Source organism: Gobius niger (assembly GCF_951799975.1).
Source record: "Gobius niger genome assembly, chromosome: 6".
Taxonomy (NCBI): domain Eukaryota; kingdom Metazoa; phylum Chordata; class Actinopteri; order Gobiiformes; family Gobiidae; genus Gobius; species Gobius niger.
In genome coordinates, this window is record NC_136857.1 from 2,468,568 (window position 1) to 2,488,494 (window position 19,927).

A 19,927-nucleotide genomic window follows, 5' to 3' on the forward strand; every position below is an offset into this window, starting at 1 on the left:
AACTTCCCGGTCCACACACACCTCCTCCAGCTGTTCTGACCCCGAGGCGACACCAGGCCAGCTCGGAGACATAGTCCCACCAGCGTGTCCTGGGTCTTCCACGCGGCCTTGTCCCACTAGGACATGCCTGGAACACCTCCCGCGGGAGGCGACCAGGAGGCATCCGGAACAGATGCCCGAGCCACCTCAGCTGCTCCTTTCCACGTGGAGGAGCAGCGACTCTACTCCGAGCTCCTCCCGGGTAACTGAGCTCCTCACCCGATCTCGGAGGGTGCGCCCAGCCACCCTGCGAAGGAAACTCATTTCGGCCGCTTGTATTCGCGATCTCGTCCTTTCGGCCATGACCCAAATCTCATGACCATAGGTGAGGGCGGGAACGTAGATCGATCGGTAAATCGAGAGCTTTGCCCCCCGTTGTTACCGTTTTTGTTAAGTAAAACTCATGTTGTATCACCATGTAGGCAACAATACAGTTCGATGGAAACGTTTTTTATTTTCACTTCTTCCTACTCCCTTTCGAGCAAAATCTGTATCTGTATCTATGTGAACAGTAAATGTATGTGTGCTGTGTTTCTGTGTGCTATTGCTCAAAATAGACAATCGATCAATCAAACAAACCAAATATTGCAGAACAGGTAAGGGGAAGCGCTTCTGGATTTCCTTTTAAGAAGTGGTTTATCTTATAATTAACACATTCAAACTGGCTCACCGATATTCCGGCTTTACTTTTATTCCATCTGTATCGACTTGCAGCAGGATTGCATTCTTTGTTGAAGTACAAGTGTCTCCCAGTGATTTTGCCCCGAGGCAGCAGCTCAAGGCAGGGTTCTGGGGGTTGTTCCGTGGCTGAGCTTTCTGAGCCCTGTCCATGGTGCTGAAGAAGCAGCTTCGGTTTCGATCATTATTTTCCCCAGCGGGACACGAATGCACTGTCAGTCAAGACGGCATGTAAATAAAAATGAGCCGCGACAGGGCTGGCATGTGCTGCCGAGGATTTAAGTTATATTTAGTTTGAGATTAGAAAATCCACCCACATGAACGCAGATACTATGAGTTGGACATACAGCGAGATTGTGTAACTTTAAATTCAGTTTTACACCCATGAAACATTATGTGCAAAAAGTCGATTATAATGCTTGTTTATATGGAAGAGGAAAAGTGGCTTTAACCTTTCAGATGCCAGTGTAAGGTTCGTGCTGATGTCTGTGAAAAAAAAAAGCCTATAGGCACTACCACTGGTGAACATTTTTGTAAATAGACTATACAAAATTCACATTAAGGCGAGACACTGCAGGTGAATAGGGAAAACATTTAAATTTACAGATATCAATTTGAAGCTGTTGCTGTCGATCACTGGCATAAATGTGAGAAAAAAATACATTGCAAGTTTTCTGTCATTTTATCTTTTCATATAAGAACAAGGTGTTTCATGCCTAAAAATGCCCCAAGACTCCCATCTTTTCGACGACGAAATCTGAATAATGGATTGAGCTACATTCAAATTCATGGTTTCATTTTATTGATAAATGAGTTGCCAAGACTTTCTCAGAGGGGATTTAGGATTTCTTGTTTAGTTTTAAAATGAGCTGTTTTTTAGTGGAAAATGGAAAGGGATTAAATAATAAAAAAAAAACTCTGAAAATCTTCTAAAAATTTGTTCAGTCCGAGGCTGGAAAATGTGAAGTCTTTAGGTCCGACTGACGTGGACATAGTGTCGCCACAATGACAGAAAAATGTGTTTTGAGAAAAAGGCCCTTGAAATTGCATTCTCCCATATAAGTCTATGGGGGAACATTGAATCAGCGCAATATTTAAACATGTTATTGTGAAGATTAGGGATATTTTCTGTTTCCGGGTGAAAGCTTGTATGTTCAGAGACCAATTTGGCCCAAAACCTGAAAACTGAAAAAATTGAGTTTTGCCTGTAGTGTCTCCCCTTAGGCGCATTATGCAACTTTTTGTGTTGAGAAAAAAAATGGTGTGTATTCGACCTTGTAGTGACCCAGCGGCTGTGTGAGTGGTCAGCATGTCGCCTTTACTTTCCATCACAGTGGTCTCGCTCCAGGATCAATTGTTCGGAAGGTTTTCACTGCAGACGGAGCCTCTCACCAGAAAAACCTACATCTTGACTGAAAGTAAAGGGGCCATGCTGACCACTCACACAGCCACTGGGTCACTACAAGGTCAAATACACACAAATATGCACCTTTAACCTCTTACCACCACCTTAACCGAGCATGTTCTCTCCAGTTTGGCTTCACCCAAATCTAAAAGCTTCTGGACTAAAGCTCACAGCCTCAAGGCCAGAGTAGCGCCTCATTTGAAAGCTACAAAACAGATTTTTTTTTGTCACATTTTTGACACGTTTTCGTCTCTTTTTTTGGAAGTTTGTTGCTTTCATCTTCACTGTTTTCTTTGCTTTTTGATGCTGCTTTTCATCTGTGATATTGTTGCATTTCTGGCACGTTTTTGTCACTTTTTCATAGCGTTTTTTGTTTATTGTCGCATTTTTTTGTCTTGTTTTGTTGCATTTTCAGCCTTGCTTTTGACAATGTTTTGACTCTTTCTTTTTTTTAAAAGAAGCTTTAAGATTTGGGTAAAACCAAACTGGAGAAACTGGTTCAAGTGGGGATTAGGAGGTTAAACCAATTACAAATATTATCATTGCAACAAAGGAATGGTTAAAGCAGTAATCAAATCAAATCAAATGTATTTATATAGCACATTTAAAACAACTGCTGTTGACCAAAGTGCTTCACAAAAGGTCTAGAGTACAGAAAAAAATATATAAATATAATAATAAGAAACAAAACGCAATATACAAAACAGCAAAGCACTAACAGCTTAGATTTGGCCAGGTCTGTGCTAGACAGTGTTAAAAGCGTTTGCATAAAAATGTGTTTTAAGCAGCGATTTAAAATATTCAAGTGTCTGTGCAGCTCTGATGTGGAGAGGCAGGTCATTCCACAGTTTTGGAGCTGCAACAGAGAAAGCCCCGTCCCCTTTGGTCACATATTTGGAGCGAGGAACCTCTAAAAGCGGCTGATCAGCAGATCTCAGAGCCCGAGCACCAGAAGCTCAGACAAATACAGAGGAGCAGCGCCGTGGAGACATTTAAAGACAACAACCTCATCCTATAATACACAGGGAGCTGGTGTAGAGCAGCTAACACAGGGGGGATGTGCTGTCTCCTGGTCCCTGTAAGGAGACGAGGAGCTGCGTTTTGTGCCCCCTGGAGGCGACAAATTGAACGGTACTAAGTAACTCATGCCCCTAGAGGCCAAAATCGTCGTAGCAAGTTGCGATTTTGAACTTATTAACTGTCTTGGAGAGTACATACTACGCTGACAGAAAAGGCGAAGGGAGAGAGGGATATTGTACATCCGATTATACTTCAAGCTAGGAGAGGTCGACATTGAAACTCAGTTTGTGTGATATTGTCCACGGTACAATGATCTTAGAAATGTATTGTTTGGTGAATTGTTTGTTCAAAAGCCTGAAATGTTTTGCATCAATGACAAGATGAAGTGGTTGTTTAATTCTAATGTGCTTAAATTGGCTTATTTTGTTTGTAAAGCCTGGATGAGACTTTTTGTTTGTTCAAATAAGTTTGAGTAATGTTTATTGTGCCTGTTGTCTGGCAACTGGTCCTTTTGTTGGTGTTGTTGGCGTCTTATGCACACAATGGTGAGCAAGACACAATAATAATAAACTATTCATTCATTCACATACAATGGAAATATTTGTTTCACTCAAACGTTGCTGTAAATACTGTTTAAAGTGACGCTAGCTACAGTTAAAAAAAATGGCTCATTGACAATCAGAGCTGTCAGCACTGACAGGATCATCTCTCGCTGCCCCCTGCTGGCCTCTTGTCCTCGTCTGTTGTTTTTCTGTCTCTGAAATTGTTGAGTTTGTAGTAGTCTTGTTGTAATGTCTGTCATGAATGGTTTGCGATATTGAGAGTGCTGTTTTCTGTTTTATTTTTAAATATTTGATTGTATTTCATTTTAATGTGTATAACTGTAATCTTACTCCCTTCAGGAGGACACACAACATCTGTCCAGGGACTACAGATGAAAAATAGCCCTTAGGCTAATTCTGGCATATTTACATGTATAATGTATATTAATATGCACTGTCCCTATAATAAATAAATAAAAAGCCCGCAGTTAACTTCGCCCGTTAGCATGTTAGCTTCCTCTTCGTGATTCCATTAGTGTGTATTGGTGGCTCCGGTCCGGTGGCACTCAAGTTGCAAGCATGGTTTTCTGGCCAGAGACACCAGGGGGAGATGAAAGACCCTCCAATCATCCCATAAACACTTGTATTACCCCCACAGAGACTACGGAAAGGATTCATTAAAGAGGCTAGATGCAAGTTAGTCATTTTACGCTCACTACTGCCACTTCAGGTCTTACGCGTAACTGCAGCTTCTATATTAGGTCGTGCATGACGGCACTTCGGCCCGAAATTAACACTTTTTTGAGTGACAGTGCAGGATTTTAGAGGCAGTTGTGGTGAACAGGTCTGGGCTCATTCTACACATTAGGACATGGCAGGAACATGTAGGGGGAGGAAAATACTTTAACATTTTTAAACTCTGTATAGTCCCTTTAAGGTAAACACGTTCCTTAGTACTGCTTTAAATCATATCTGGCAACAGAACTTGGGATCAACAAAACCGCTACGTTTTCTGGGAAAAGGGTTTCCCATTCCATAAAAAATAAACCAATAAAGATCATAAAATGCAAAACACTGGGGTTATCACTCATATAAAAGCCTTTGCGCAGCACAGTGTGGTAGATGTATTTTTCTCTACTTTTGCAAATGCTAGTGTATAATGGGCAATGATAGCAAGTTCCCCACGAAATGACAGATTGGTAATGTTCTCCAAACCTCCATAAAAACGAAATTTCACATTGAAAATCACATTTACAAAGATTCTGTGTTCATGTGCCGGGGTGTTGCATCCTGTTTTCCCCCAGTGGCGACCATAACAAACACATTTGCATATTGTTTTCTACACCCCTGTACTGTACGTGCGGTTTGTTTGCAGCGTGCACATTCAGATCGTGCACATTCAGATCGTGCACATTCAGATCGTGCACATTCAGATCGTGCACATACACCCCGTGCACCGTCTGATCCCGCTGTGGACTTTACACTGTATATTCTAATGACCACAGCTAAACCTCCTCAAGTCCACAGCTCAGAGTTCATTCCATTAAAGCCCGCTTCTTATTCCAAGGCTCGAGACAGGCAATTACCCAGAAGGCCACGCGGCGCCAAGATATGAAAGACACCCAATCAGACGCGGGCACTTCAGTGTGGAGTGACGTGCTTTTATAAGAGAACCGAAATAGACTACACTCGAACATGGCCGCGCTTCTATAATGTTCTGCGCTAACTTTACATTCATCGGCCTTGGCGGTCGCGCACTCGAGGAGAGCGAGAAGCAGCGTTTTCTCATCGCCTTGACTCAAATCTCCAGTAATTGCGTCTGATGGGAGAACATTCCTTTAAAGGCTCAGAAATAAAGTTACGTTTTTAATGCTTGAGAGTTCATTTGAAACGCTTTTATTTCATCAAGGCCGGGATTTTGCGAATGTAAAATCAATGGAACTGTTTCACACTGTCCAGAATGCGGAGGTTTAGACGAGAAAAAGAAGCTAGAAAGCAGAGAGAATGTGGCTTTATTTTCCCGAAAGCGTATACAGTAAAAGACAAAATGCCAGAGGGAATCTTTCAGATGGGAGGAGGAGCTTGAAGTAGAGCTGCTGCTCATTTGGAAGGCAGTGTTAGCACATTATCCTGTTCTTCTTTGATTGCACATTTTCCGCCCCGTGAGTGTTTCTTGGGGGCTGATGTAATTGAATTTCTCCATTGTGAGGTCAAAAAAGTCCTATCTTATCTCATGTATGCGACGGCAGGTCACCGCCCGACATATAGGTCACTGTTTGCCAACCAGGGGTACGGGGACGTGGGGGTACTTGGAATTATTTCGGATCTGAAAGGTGGAACTGAGAAGATTTTACAAGTTAATTTCATGTTTTTCAGTAAAAAAGTTTGAATTCAAGTGCATTTTTTCAATCATCTTGAGCATGAAGCTGAAGTATGTTGATCACTTTGTGTGAAAATATTGGTAGGGTCCTCGAGGTAGGGAGTACTTGGTGTTTAAATGAAGGATTAAAGGGGTACGCGAGACAACCACAGCTATAGGTGACCAAATGAAAGGAAGTCACCGTTAAAGATTCTACATCATAACTTTAAACCTCTTGGCCTTGTTGTTGTATAAATAAAAAAAAACACGTGCTTGTTTTTGATGGTCTGAAAAAGCGCAGTTATACTTTAAGCCAGTAGAGTGCGCAAGTTTTGCAGTTTTGTGCAATAGTGACCAGAGCCGCATGGTTGATGCAAAGTTTCTAAATAGCTACAAACGGGCTAACATGCTACATCAGCGCGAGGGAGATAGTTTGGCCCAATGGGCGCTGGCTGCTCTGCTTTATGACCACGACACTGGGGGTCGCCATTGCTCCGCCATTGCTGTAGTACCTCCATATCGCCACTAGGCCCCCATTGAAAAGCATTGGAGTTTAGACACTTTAAAAACAACTTTAACCCCTGGTTTCAATTGTTTCAACACTAGAATAGGCTGATCTTCCTCCTGAGATAACGCTGGGTTAATCACAATATATGAAACCAGGCTGGTTTTCGTAAGAAAACATTTTCGTTTTAGAAATCTCGTACTTAATGAGGGTCGGACTGTTAGCATTGGAGCAGCGCGAGCTTCACGTCACGCAAGGGCCGAGTCTACAGTGAAGATCTCGCCCTTATGCCCTTTTAGGAACATGCTTCGTCAGAGCTGGGGAGGAGGAGACTGTAAATCCGCCATGAATTCCCTCCACGACCGTGGTCATTATCGTAAACGGGGAGGAGTGAGCAGGAGATGTCCATTATTTTTTACAGTCTATGGTTTGGCCACAAACAGGATCAGAACCAGAACCAGTTTTGGTTCACAAGGTTCAAAACATGGAGAAACATCATGGAAATGACCTCCGGTGACGTGTAGCAGTGGTGGAAGAGGGAGACGCGTCTAAGACTGGTCTTTGTGTGTGCCCTCAGTCATGCAAAACGACCAAAGATGTTGTTAGCATTTGGCCTCTCCCAATGTATTCCTATAGCTCCAAATGGGGGTGAAGTTGAAAGTGACCACGCTCTTCCACATGCACAAAGACCAGACAGGTACACATCAACTCGTCTAAGCTCAGGTGAGAACATATCTCAGTGTGGAAAAACAATGGCCTGTTCCTTTAATGAAACGAAACACCATCAGGTATGTTTTAATGAGGCTTTAACATTTAAACATTAAAGATTAAAACCTCCAAAAAGCACCGACATTAGATTAGGCTCGGATGAAATAAATCTGTGATATTAGACTCAATTTGTATATTTAATATTCAGCAGTTCTTGAACATGCTTTCGACGAGGACATCTCACCAAATGTGTTTCGCAGCGGAAGGATTTGATTTGGAAAAGCCCAGAGAAAATCTGCAGAGACATGTGTTAGGACGAGCACGTATGAAGACCGCGGCTTCTGCAGCACTGTCTGCCTCCTCTTTCCTTCTGCTCGAGTGATTCGGGACATTTGTTTCGGCCGGCTGCTTTAGCGAAAGTTCGAGAACATCCATTTAGACACAGACCACGGGGAGACGCGCGGTGACGGGACGGAATAAACCGGAGAGTCTCGATTTCAACCGCAGACTGTGCAAACCCGGCCCTCTCAGGTTGCCGCTACGATGACGAGTCTAGAAAAGGTTTATGTTGACGATGGGACCAAACAGTTTGTCTCCCACGGCAACAACAGGCAAAAGAGATCGAGATTGTTGTAACTTGAGCCTACGCGAATGAGAAATAGATGCATACATAGCTCGTATGACTTGGAAATATGCTGCGCCATTCTTTTAAGGATTTGGAAGATAAGGCGAAGTAGGAAAAAAAAGACGAAAGCGCGGCGCTAAATCTTGTGTGGGCTGAGAAATACACAAAAAGGCAGCGAGAGAGAGAAAGATCCCAAAAGAATATGAATGAAAAGCAAGCATTTCTTTTTTTGATTCGGTCAATGCCTTCATGAAGCCCTGGCTGCTAAAACCAATAAGATAATTTGCCTTAACTTTCCTACTGAAGATCTTTTGACCTGGTTTATCATGAGTCATTACTGTAATTGCTGGGCCTATTCACACAAAACAAAGACAAAGTTTAAAGTGGACGTCGCGGATAATTGTAAAAGTCAAAAACCTGATATTCTCAGCGATATTTTACGTATTGACCGTAAATGATTTCCTCTGGGCTCAGTCACTACCTAGAGATTTCTAAAAAATGTTCATAACTTGTTCTATAGCTTGTACTACTCCCATAAGTACGAAGGATCTATGGAAATATTGATAGAGCAGCGTGTCGGCGGTCGATATCTCATTAGACCCAATTGGGAAGATGGATGCGGTCCACCCAGGAAGAGGCACAGCGGCGCAGGCTGATGAGTGGGCCATTAGCGGCTCGGGCTGACACCCGGAATGAGCTGAAGCGGCTTTTTCCAGCGCACGGCTAATTGTTGTTGCCATTGGTAAATTAGAGGAGATTTTATGGCTGTGCACAGCTATGGGGTGACTATATAGTGACAAACAAGAACAGAAAGTCCACCTGCGCTATCGCCGCGGCACATCCGGGATTTGGGGGAAAACAGCGTGATGGTTCTGTACAGGCGAGAGCGAGAAAGAAGATGTCGTACTAAAAACAACAGCACTTTCTTTTGGCTCCCTATAGCTCAAGATTTTTTTTTATCTTGTGAGCTAAAGGCTAGTGTTAAATAATGACAATGTAACATGTAAACAATTAATATTACATTATTTTGTGTTAGCTGATAGCATAAAGTCAAAAACAGTCATCCTTTTCATTCACTGTATTGTGTGTATTTTCATTCATGTAAATATTTTGAAGCAGAACTAAGCAACTCATGTCCCTCGAGGCCATAAGTGCCACAGCAGGTGTCGTAGCATGTTGTGTTTTTACTCATTAATAGTCCGTGAGAGTAAACACTGCGCTGACAGGAAAGACAAAAGGGAGAGAGGGAGATTGTTCATCAAATCACACAATGGAGATGAAAAAAAAAATCACTCAAACTTGGCTGTAAATACTGTTTAAGTGGTGCTAGCCCAAAGTTAGCCTTTCCCGTTAGCCTGTTAGCTTCTTCTTAGTGTGTATTGGGGCTTCCGGGAAGTGGAAGTGTGATTTTCGGGCCTTGAGACACCGGGGGGAGATGAAAGACCCCCCCCCAATCATCCCATTAACACTTGCATTACCCCCATAGGAAATGGATAAAGGTTGCTTAACACTGCTTTAATTGTCACTTCAGAATGAAATAAATACATGAAATGAAATCTCACGTAATACATTTCTCATTTCAACCTTCCCCAATCCTTTACCAAATCTTGAGTTGTCTCTTCATTTGTGTTGGACCCTTCTAATCATGAATGTAAAAGATAGAGGCAAGGAAGGACAGGGCATTGTGCATATACAAGCAGAAATACAACTTTTTTTTTCCCCTGACACAAAGTTATGCTTTCTATACTTCAGCCAAAACAATATACAGTAGAGAAAAGAGTGTGGAGCATGTCTGTTAGCAGCCGGCTCAGTACTGACTTTATGAAGCCCTTTTTCCACCTAAATCCGACACTCAACACATCTATCGGCTGTAATATCCAAATGCTTTCACGTGAATGGAAGTGAACGCCAGTATTTCACATTTTTAAAATCTCCATCGGTTTATTATTACGGGAAGCGCCAGAAATCTTCGCGGCTTGATGACCCAATTCCTGAGCTCTATTGCAATGATCACGAGAGATTCTTGACATGGAGAGTCTTTGGCTTCAGGTAGAAAGGTCTAGGACGTGTTTAGAATCTTGCACGCTCTCTTGTTCCAACAGAGACGGTCAACCTGTTTCCACTGAAGTCACTGGGCCTATGACTTATTCATTAACAGGATTATAAATGGTTGTTTTGAAGCACTAGAAACACAGCCATGACATGTAATAGTTAATAGTTTGCCTGATTTCTCATAATGGCTGCGCTACTCAGTATATCTAATGGACTATAAGTGAATATTATGACTGGAAATAGATTAGCGATTCATTAGCGAAAATCGAGATTCAGTTGAGCGTATTTTAAACACGTCCGAGAGCATTATCATTTCAGAGAAGTTTGAACAAATAGAGACAATTTATGATACATTAACACAAATGATTGTAGGAGTGTATTGTAACAGCGAGGCCTCATGAAGCAGCAGTTTTAGGATACTTTCAATGCATCGTATGGTTTTGGCGAGGCGTCCATTGACTGACATTAACTCCACGCTGAATTCCTGCTGACCTTGGCACCAGATGACTCGCTCAGTCCCCGCACTTGGACGAGAATCAGACTCGCAACTAATCCCTCGCAAATCGCACGAGCCTCCATTGTCATGCGCCGGAATGTGGAGCGCGGGATGGAGAGGCGGAGAATGGAGCGACAGGGGTGTTTGGAGATGGAGGGGGGGAAGCCTCTTTTGGGGCTGATTACAGAGCTAATCTAACGGCGCTGGGGAAAGCCGGCAGGCGAATAGCATTACTCCAGATCTGTGTTTTTTGGACGTCGGTCAGGCAGAGGCTCGACGTTCATCGGAGGACCGCCGAGTGAAGAGCGCTCGAGATGATGAGCCGCTTTGGAGCTGTAATCAAAATGCGGCGTGGTTTGAGCGGGCATCAAACGCTCGCCGCGAGATACAGTCGTACTCGGGGTGTACATTTGTTCTTAAGGCTTTCAGAGGACGGCGACGAGCAGCTGCTGATAATTAAAGGACTTTACAATCTCGCGCCACATCAAGTCTGACGGAGAAGAAACGTGTAGGAGCGATAATGCTGATCCTGGGCCAATTACAGCACCTCCCGCATTCTCACTTTTCTTTGGGTAACTTTGTATCATTATTTGTTTTCACTAAGGCTCTGGATTCCAGATTTAGAACAGCACAGAAATAATTGGAATAACACTGTAGTAGTTGTTGTAATGTGAGCAGAAGCTAAAGCATAGAGTCGGCATCGCGTCATACAAGCGGTTGCGGTCTAGCCGCGAGAGAAGAAAGAAGAAACATTTTCACTCTTTTTAACCGTTTTCTGGCGGACTATAAACATATTTGCCACACAAGCACAAATGAAGTCACAATCTAGTCCATGTGAGTTTTCTTTTCACAACAAATTGTTCAGTAGAAGCGAAAAACGGCACTCTTTGCTAATGTTAGCATATGTAGCGTTAAGCTAAAGTAGATTCTGGTCTGTTTTTTAAGTATTCATGGGCTGTTGAACCCCTTTGCTCCTCCACATGTCTCTGTTTCTTTATTAAGGAGTACAATATATTCATAATTCAGTATTCTAAAGCAGATTTTCCGGACTATAAGTCACACTTTTTTTTTTCCTAGTTTGGCCGGGGGTGCGACTTATGCTCAGGTGCGACATATATCAAAACATATGATTTTACATTTGTTATTTTCACACTTACAGTTGCTGGAGGGCACTCTATCTTTGGTTACCAGTTTCTGCTACTCCTGTACGGTTGTACAATGACAAATAAAACACTTACTTACTGCACTGAAAAAAGAAAAAGGTAATGGACCAGCAGAAAGAAGGTTTGGAGTGAGCGGGAAACATGTGAGGGACTGGCGAAAAGAAAACAATAAAAGCTAATCGCGGGCTAAAAGCTAGAGGAACTAGTTTGGAAATGGGTGCTTTTACAACATGCTGCCGGGAGAGGCTTGTCAACAGTGTGACTTATACTTCGGAGCGACTTATACATTTTTTTCTTCTTCATTATGCATTTCTTCTCTGGTGCGTTTTATACTCCGGAGTGATAAAATACGGTAATGGTGGAGAAATAGGAGAAAGTTAATATTTTTCAATGGCTGCTTCGAACATGACCATTTTTGGGAAATTCCCAAGATGCCGTCTGTGTCTACTTGTAACATTAGGAGTGACACGGATTCACTACAGAGCTTCAAATCACTCTTCAATAAAACACTTAGTTCTTAAAAATCAGGGCTAAACAATATTATAGCAACTTGCGATATGCGATATGCGATATACGATATTATTGCTATATTTCGCTAAACCAGTTCAACACAACACTATATATTACATCAGTGGTTCTCAATTATAATCATATAGTCTAATTTTATTGTAGCATGTGTGTGCTATTGTACCAGATTGCCATTATTTTTCCGTAGTTTGATGAATTTTATTTCAGCCATTTGTTTTTTTTCTTTGTTTTTTTTAAGAATTATGTCAGCTAATGTTCCTATGTCTCACGGTGTGACCCGGGCGGGGGGTCACAAATCCCCTTACCTGTTTTAATGGGGCCAAAAGGTTGAGAATCACTGTATTACATTATAATTAAACACAAATTGTACGTTTTTCAGCAAATTGCATCAAAAGAAGACTAAAGGAAAGACTATACCAGGACCAAAACTGACTGAATGTTCAATTAAAACGGAACTTAAACACATTTCAACTCAGTCCGATGAAGACTTTAGTGATGTTGCGATATATATGGCTTCTTGTGATACGGATATCGCATCACCTAATATCGCGAAACGATACTTTTTGTGATATATTGTGCAGCCCTTGGACAAAAAAAAGTAATAGTGGCGCGACACGAGAGGTTCCTGCAAACATCTTTGGGACAAGACAGGGTAAGTCTTCAAGGGGTGACCCAGAATGTAATCAATATGCAAATGCCCGGAAAGGAAACAGTCAAAAGAAAATCGGTTTACCACCACCACCACTACGGCTACTTCTGTGTACTCATTCAGCACTCACACCTTGTCTTATCCCTACCCCTCATTCTTTCAGCAGGCGCCAAGCAGCTGCCGGTAATTAAAGGACTTTACAATCTCACGCCACACCGAATCAGAGGAAGAAGAAAGAGCGGGGATGACAGACACGCCAATCCCGGACCATTCACCGGCGGCTCCATTCAGCGGCTCATCAACGCCAATGATGCTAATGTCCCCCTGTGTTCCTAATTACCTGCATTACAGTTCCTCAATGGGCGAGCTGGCATAAGGAATAAAAGGCGAGGGAGAGGAGGGAGGATGGATATTGCGGTTGACAGTTGTATAAGGAGGGAGGGGATTGATCAAAGTCGGGAGGTGTTTATGTGCGGCAAACCCCAAAGAGAAGGGAGAGAGGGAGAGAGAGAGATGAGTGGCACTGCTTAGATGCTCAGAGGAAGGAGATGGAACACGCAAACATGAGAAACACACACGGAAAACGCAGCGGCCCCGGCTTCTTTGCGAATGACGAAAATTTGGGAAATGAGGAGCCCCAGAAGAAGAAGAAGAAGAACCGGAAAAGGAGCGGGAATCCAGCAGAGATGCGCGGGACGGACAGACATTCAAGTGATTCTTTTTTTCAGCAATGGATTTTTTTCAACAAGAGCAGATTTGAATATACAAACGGGGGGACGTACAGATCGATCACAGATGCAGCCGAACATACGCTGTACAAGAAATGTAAAAACGGGATAAGCAAAGCAAGCGCGAAGAGTAAAAAGTTCATTATTTACAGTACATGACACACATTTCAAAGGGTAAACCAATCCCGCTGTATTAGAAGCCTCATTTTAATCAATGGCTGTGTCTCTCAGACCTCAAATTAGGTTTCAGACAGTAAAAGCTATCCGGCTGGCTTTATCAAACACCTCTCTGAAGCGAACTCAGCTTGTGGCGCCTTGTAGCAATGGTGGGATGAAGTAGAGGTGAGTGCGAGCTTTAGGTGGTTATAATTGAAAGAATGCACGACGAGGTATATGGTTGTCCACATTCAGAACTGGCCCAACATCCAGAAAGGCCAGCGAAAGTAAGTTCTCTAAAGTTGTGACAGAGGTCTTGCCCCCTGAGCACCGCGGGGTCAGGACGGAGGAAGGAGATTAGGAGCGGAGGCAGGTGGCGGGCGGCTCCCGGGGTCGAACAGATGGTATTTCTGACATGGAACGGGGCGCTGACCCTTCCCCTCATGGTACAGTGCAGGGCCCGTGAACTGTGCGTGCATATACTGTAAATAAAGTGTCACGTATAGCAGTTTTTATGGCTCTCGGGTTGGATGAGGGATCATTTTCGGTGGGTCACGGCCCATTGCAAAAACATGGCGGGTGATAGATTGTTTTGATCTGTGTTTGAATCAACAGTACCATGTGAGGTCATAGGCAAGTACAATATACTACAGCAGGGGTCCTCAAACTACGGCCCTAACCCGGCCCCTGACTTGTACGTAGAGCACAAATCCCTCAGTATGTAAAATTTTAAAAAGTACGTTTATGGCCCATTCCTGTGCGGGGTTATGATTTAACTAAATAAGCAGTATACTCATTCCAGCCACTAGGGGGCAACATTAGGGCTGCTCGATTATTGCCTTTAAAAAAAGTCTATCTTTATTTTATTTATTTATTTATTAAAACACTATGATAATATTTTCTGTTTTCTGGACAGTCATAAAAGTACAAATGATTTCAAGTACGCCTTGATTAAAGAGAGGTCCCTGTTTCACACCTGCCCCCTGCTGGCCAGGCCTCACACCCGCGCAAGTAAACTGAGCAGCGCGGCCTGATGACATCATCACACGGCGCCATTTGTTTTTATGTCAGGCAAAAGCACGAGCCATGGCACGTGAAAAGCGAAGGGAAAATAATCCCAGCGCCATGAAATAATGCAAGTCTGCTTTGCAAAAAAAAAAAAAAGTGAAATTGTAATCGAATTCCGATTAATTGCACAGCCCTAGGCAACATAAATAAATCAAAAGAAAATCCACATGTGTACAGCAGGGCAAGATATCAGGATATAAGTAAGACCATGGTATAAACAATACATTATAGCCACGTGGTAAATGAAGCTTACCACCACAGAGTGTTGAGTGAGTGAATAAAGACTACAGTGTACTTTGAGAAACTTGTGACACAGCCTTGTAAAGCGCAATACAAGTGGTGTAAGCAGTTGTTACTTTGGTCACTTTACGCAATAATGTTTTATTTGAAAATGAAAATGTGGCCCCCAGAGAAAGAAGTTTGAGGACCCCTGTACAACAGCATATACTTAATATTTTTATTTGGGTTGAGGCAAACATTCGTTGTAGCCTCCTTTAGCGTTACAGTGACTATTTTATTCATTATCTTTCCACCTCTATTGCCACTGTATCTGTTGCCCCTGTATCTGTTGCCACTGCTGGAGCGTGGTGAAGTGCAAAGCCCAGAGGCACGGTACTGATTGGCAGTGCAGTATGTGGGCAGCACAATTTTGAAGTTAATTGCATTTTTTTTTTCTTCCTCTTAATAAACATTGCGTATATTTACATTTGCGTTTAATCGAGAGTCTATTTGCGGAACACATTTCCAACGAGTTCAAATGCATTTGCACTTAGGAGAAGACACATGTTAACAGCTAAACTTAGATAAAGGAATCACACGCAGGAATGAACATGTTTGCTTGAGATCAAAACTATTACGGTTAGCAAGTTTCACGTATTATAAATGCCAGTGAAGCCGCTTGCACTGGCTGCCCCTGTGTCGAGGCTTAACGCGCGGCACCACTTCTGCATCATTGTTTTGATTGAAGCAACAATACTATAATATCCAGTGCTTGAGCTCACATTATACCCGGTCTCTTACGCATCAAACCTCGGCAGACACGCTGCGAACTTGAACTGCACCCCACCTGCCTTCTTCCCGTCGCCGCCTCTCCCGCCTACACAAAAGCTTATGATTAAGACCCCGTGTGAAGACATGCCGACAGCCTATACCCCCTACACCCCTCGCTCTCCCCCCCCCCCCCCCCCCCCCTCTCTCTCTCCCCTCCATCCCACACGCTGAATTACCTTGTCGCTAGGCAATTATTTGTCCTGTCCCAGCTTTTTGGAGTGATGTAAATTACCTTAAGTGCACTTTGCAGGGGCCCGCCATCACGGTAATGATGATTGCGGCTGCGCTCTGACACACACAAATATTCCAGCTATACCTCCGTATATACGTCTATAGAAAGTGAGGGGCTGCATCTAAAGAGGTTTCCTGAAGTGCGGAGTCTGGGACACAAGAGCTGAGAAAGAAAGTGGCGATGGAATGCGACTGAGATTCAAAGACGTGGTTCAATTTCTTTTCAGGGCAAGATGTGGCAAATATATGTGCCCCGAGTTCTCTTTCTGCGAATGCGTCTTTACTCGCAGCACGGAGTAAACGCAACAATTTATCAGTCACACCTTCAAATGACATCTCGCTCCTTGTTATTGTGTGGAGTAAACAGGTGTGCAGTGGCACGCAGGCTCCAGCAGGTGTCACTCACAGCCCCAAGGCCATGTTTTGACTTTGGAGACAGATGACCCCTCGGGTTATTTGAAGAAAAACACTGGCTACTTCAACATTCCCAAGGGTTCAACATAAACATTTACTTTTGAACAATCATTATGTACTTTGTAGAATGTAGTATTCAGAGTAATCCCAGATAGAGAAAAGTTGTGGTAACTGTGGTATTGTTATTTGTTTAGAGAATAATAGCAAGTACTTTAGAGACAGGGGGCGACATGACACAATTTAGTTAAGGTACAAAAAAAGTACTGACAGTTACAGCAACTATAGCACTAGATGTAGGAAGGGTAGTTGTAATAGAATTGAAGCAAGTAAATGCAGCAAACTATAATTTGAACTCATTTGTTTGTATGAAAAAGTACATTCTACTTTGATGGTTATATGTAATGTAATTATATGTACTGTATGTGTTCAGTTCATCCATGTTTTTCTCTACTTTCAAGTTTCAGCTTTTGTGAGCACACAGTTGTATCATCTCCATATGATGTTGAGTATTCAGTAAAAATTGAGCGCCTTTTCGTGAACATTATGTGAAGTGTTGTCTGAGGGGATACTCACATGTTGTGCAGGACACACCAGCCGCAGTGAGGGTCTCCGGAGCTCAGGCACTCTCCACATGTGCTGTACTGTTCACACGACTCCACCGGCACCTGCGTCACCTGGACAACAACAAGAAGAACACAAATCCTCAGATCGTTTCATCAAGTCACCTATTGTTGAGCGGTTTTGCTTGTTACGAAACCTCAACGAGACATCGGACAAATTGCATTCATCAAAACAAGAGTCATTGACCAATATTTCCTTTTCCATTCAAGAATGAATTGTTGCATTTAATCATCGTCTTCAAACCACCACAGTGCTTTTTCACACTAATGTCAACATTTTCACGGGTAAACACAAAACCACCTGCGGCACGGTGCTACAGCTAGAAGGTCCCAGGTTCGATTCCCGCCTGGACGGGGCCTTTCTGTGCGGGGATTGCATGTTCCCCCCGTGTCCGTGTAGGTTTCAAAATCAAAATCAAATCCACTTTATTTAACAGGCTAGGAACTTCATTTGCAGGAGAAGTACCAGTACGGGCCCGATAAAAACAGTACATCGGGCCCGTACTGGTACTTCGTACTGGTATAGGTTTCCTCCGGTTTCCCCTAGCACTAAAAACATGTACAATAGGCTAGAATGAGTGTAGTTTGTGAGTGGTTGCTGGCAAATTAACTAACTATGACAAAGTGAGTGACCACTTTCGGTGTTTGGGTTTGTGTAGTGTAGTATTTTGTATCTATTGAGGTCAACATTCCCTCCCACTTTGAAACCGGCTCTGGTTTTGATAGTCAATTGAACTTTTATAGACTTTTTTTAATGTATATTAGCAGTTAAGAAAAACAATGAAAGCTAATCAGCCATGAGGTATCTTATTTTTTTACTTAAACCATTTACTTTAACACCGAAAAGGTGTTCAAGTATTTGCTGTTTCCTTCCACTTAGGTCAGTTAACTTTATATATGGTCTAAAAGCAATGGCCGCTGGTTGCACTGCTTTATGACCATGACACTGCCCGCCATTGCTGTAGTACCTCCATATATGGGCGGCACAACAAGCTAGTTCTCCATTAGAAAGCATTGCACTTTACGGACGTTTTAAGCAACTGTAAAGCCTGGTGTCAGATTTTTTTGGAACTTTCTACAGCCGGATATTCCTCCTGTGATGACGCTGGGGAGGAGTGAGCAGACAGTCTATTATTTATCATGTCTATGTCTAAAAGTCACTTAACCAACTTGATGCCAATTCTTCAGCTAAAATGCCACATACAAAAAGTTCCCCACACAAGTTGCCATAAAAGAACATATACCCACGGCAGACACTAACAGTTTTGCGTACACTCATCCAAATCCTCCCACAAGTCCTAAAAAGCCAAAACAAACGTACAATGGCCTCTTTGATAAGTGGTATTTGGCTCCAGTATCCACATGTATTCTGATATCTCTCATTATTGTGTCAACTGGCTGCATCTGCCGCACTGTCAGCAGCTGGGAGCAGTTGGCCAGGGGTTCCAGGGCCTGTGCCATCAATGGGGGTTTGTGAAAAGAGGCCAAATGTCCACCTCTGGCCACCAGCCTGTTCAAACACACCTACGCAACAAGCTGCAGTGACACACAACCGCACAAGTCTGAACTAGAGACGAAAAGTGCGGTGGAAAAGTGTAAAAACTTCAAATAATACATCTAATTCTTTGCCCGAAGCGTTGAAAAGATCAGCCGACTCAGCAAAAGTTAGAAGTGATTATTTCAGTGCTGTTGTTGTTGTTTTTTTTAAAGGCGTAAATGGATTTTTTAATGGGATTTGAATGCTAATGCCGAACGTGTCCTTGGTGGAGAATTTGAATGAGCCAAAGTAAGCAGCGTTTGAGTAAAACAAATATCCTTGTTCTGTCTAGGGGTAAGGATGTTGAACCTGAGCAAATAGTTGTTAAGAATTTGCATAGACGGACACCTCCCAAACAGCCACAGAGACAGGCTTCCTGATAACAGATAACAACAACTCAGCTGTCTAAGTTTTCTGTCATTTGGCAGTGTGAGGTGGTGGTGGTGGTGATCCTGTATTGCTGCCGTGCAGAGTGTCGTGCAATGAAGAAGAAATGGCACCAAATGTAACCTGTTGTCACCGATGCCGTTAAATCATGGCTACCTTGTCTATTTTACAGTGCCAGTTTATCACACACCTGTAAAGACATTAAAATGGCCCTAGCGTGCATGTGACCTCAGGGCTCTATGCAAATCTAATGTTTGCTTTGCATGTTGAGCCAGTTTATTGCTGCTCTCTTCCCCTCTGGCTGCTCACTGTGTTCAAATGGACACAACACCTGCCATGACGGCTAAACATACAGGAAGACGGTGGCGAAATCCACATGATCAAAAACAGTCAAATTAAAAGGTCTTGGATCGGGGCAATGACGGCCCGGCTCTGACAGTACATTTATTCAGAAACCAATAGGCGGTATGATGTCTCTGTATTGTGGGGGAGTGAATGAAAGGTGCAAGTAACACCTTGAAGGTGATTTGTGAAGCTGAGAATTTTATACGCTGTTGGCAGGTATTAACAGTGTATGGAGCCAGGAGCTGGACAGTGGTTCTCAATGTGTGGTACTGATCCCTCTAAAAGTACTTAAAGGGGGGGTATTATGCAAAATGGACTTTTTCAAGCTTTCCATCATGTTATTATGTCATTCCCTCATTAAAAACATGCCTGAAGTGTTGCCTTGGCACATTCACGTATTTTTGATTAATCTGTAAAAACTGATGGCGGCCATTTTAGGGATAGGTTTGCGCGAGTCCTCCTAGGAACGCCCCCACCTCCTGGAGACGCCTCCGAGCTTTCGTCACCAGCCGAGTAACCCCCTCCCCACTGATGCCACAGACAGCGTGTGGAGGGGGCGTGTCTGAAAGGCTCAGAGGTTCTTAAAGAGACAGAGGCCTATTTCAAGACATTCACTACAGCC

The 19,927-nt window shown here is 43.1% G+C and overlaps 1 protein-coding gene across 2 annotated transcripts in view; it reads right to left on the reverse strand.

Annotated features, from left to right (window-relative positions):
- The window catches only part of plxna2 (plexin A2), a 519,114-nt gene that overhangs the window by 223,167 nt on the left and 276,020 nt on the right, over positions 1–19,927 (reverse strand). For both annotated transcript variants that reach the window (XM_079558784.1, XM_079558785.1), the window contains exon 5: positions 16,990–17,090. In XM_079558784.1, coding sequence (XP_079414910.1) covers positions 16,990–17,090 — 101 coding nt within the window. The remainder of the gene's footprint in view (positions 1–16,989; positions 17,091–19,927) is intronic.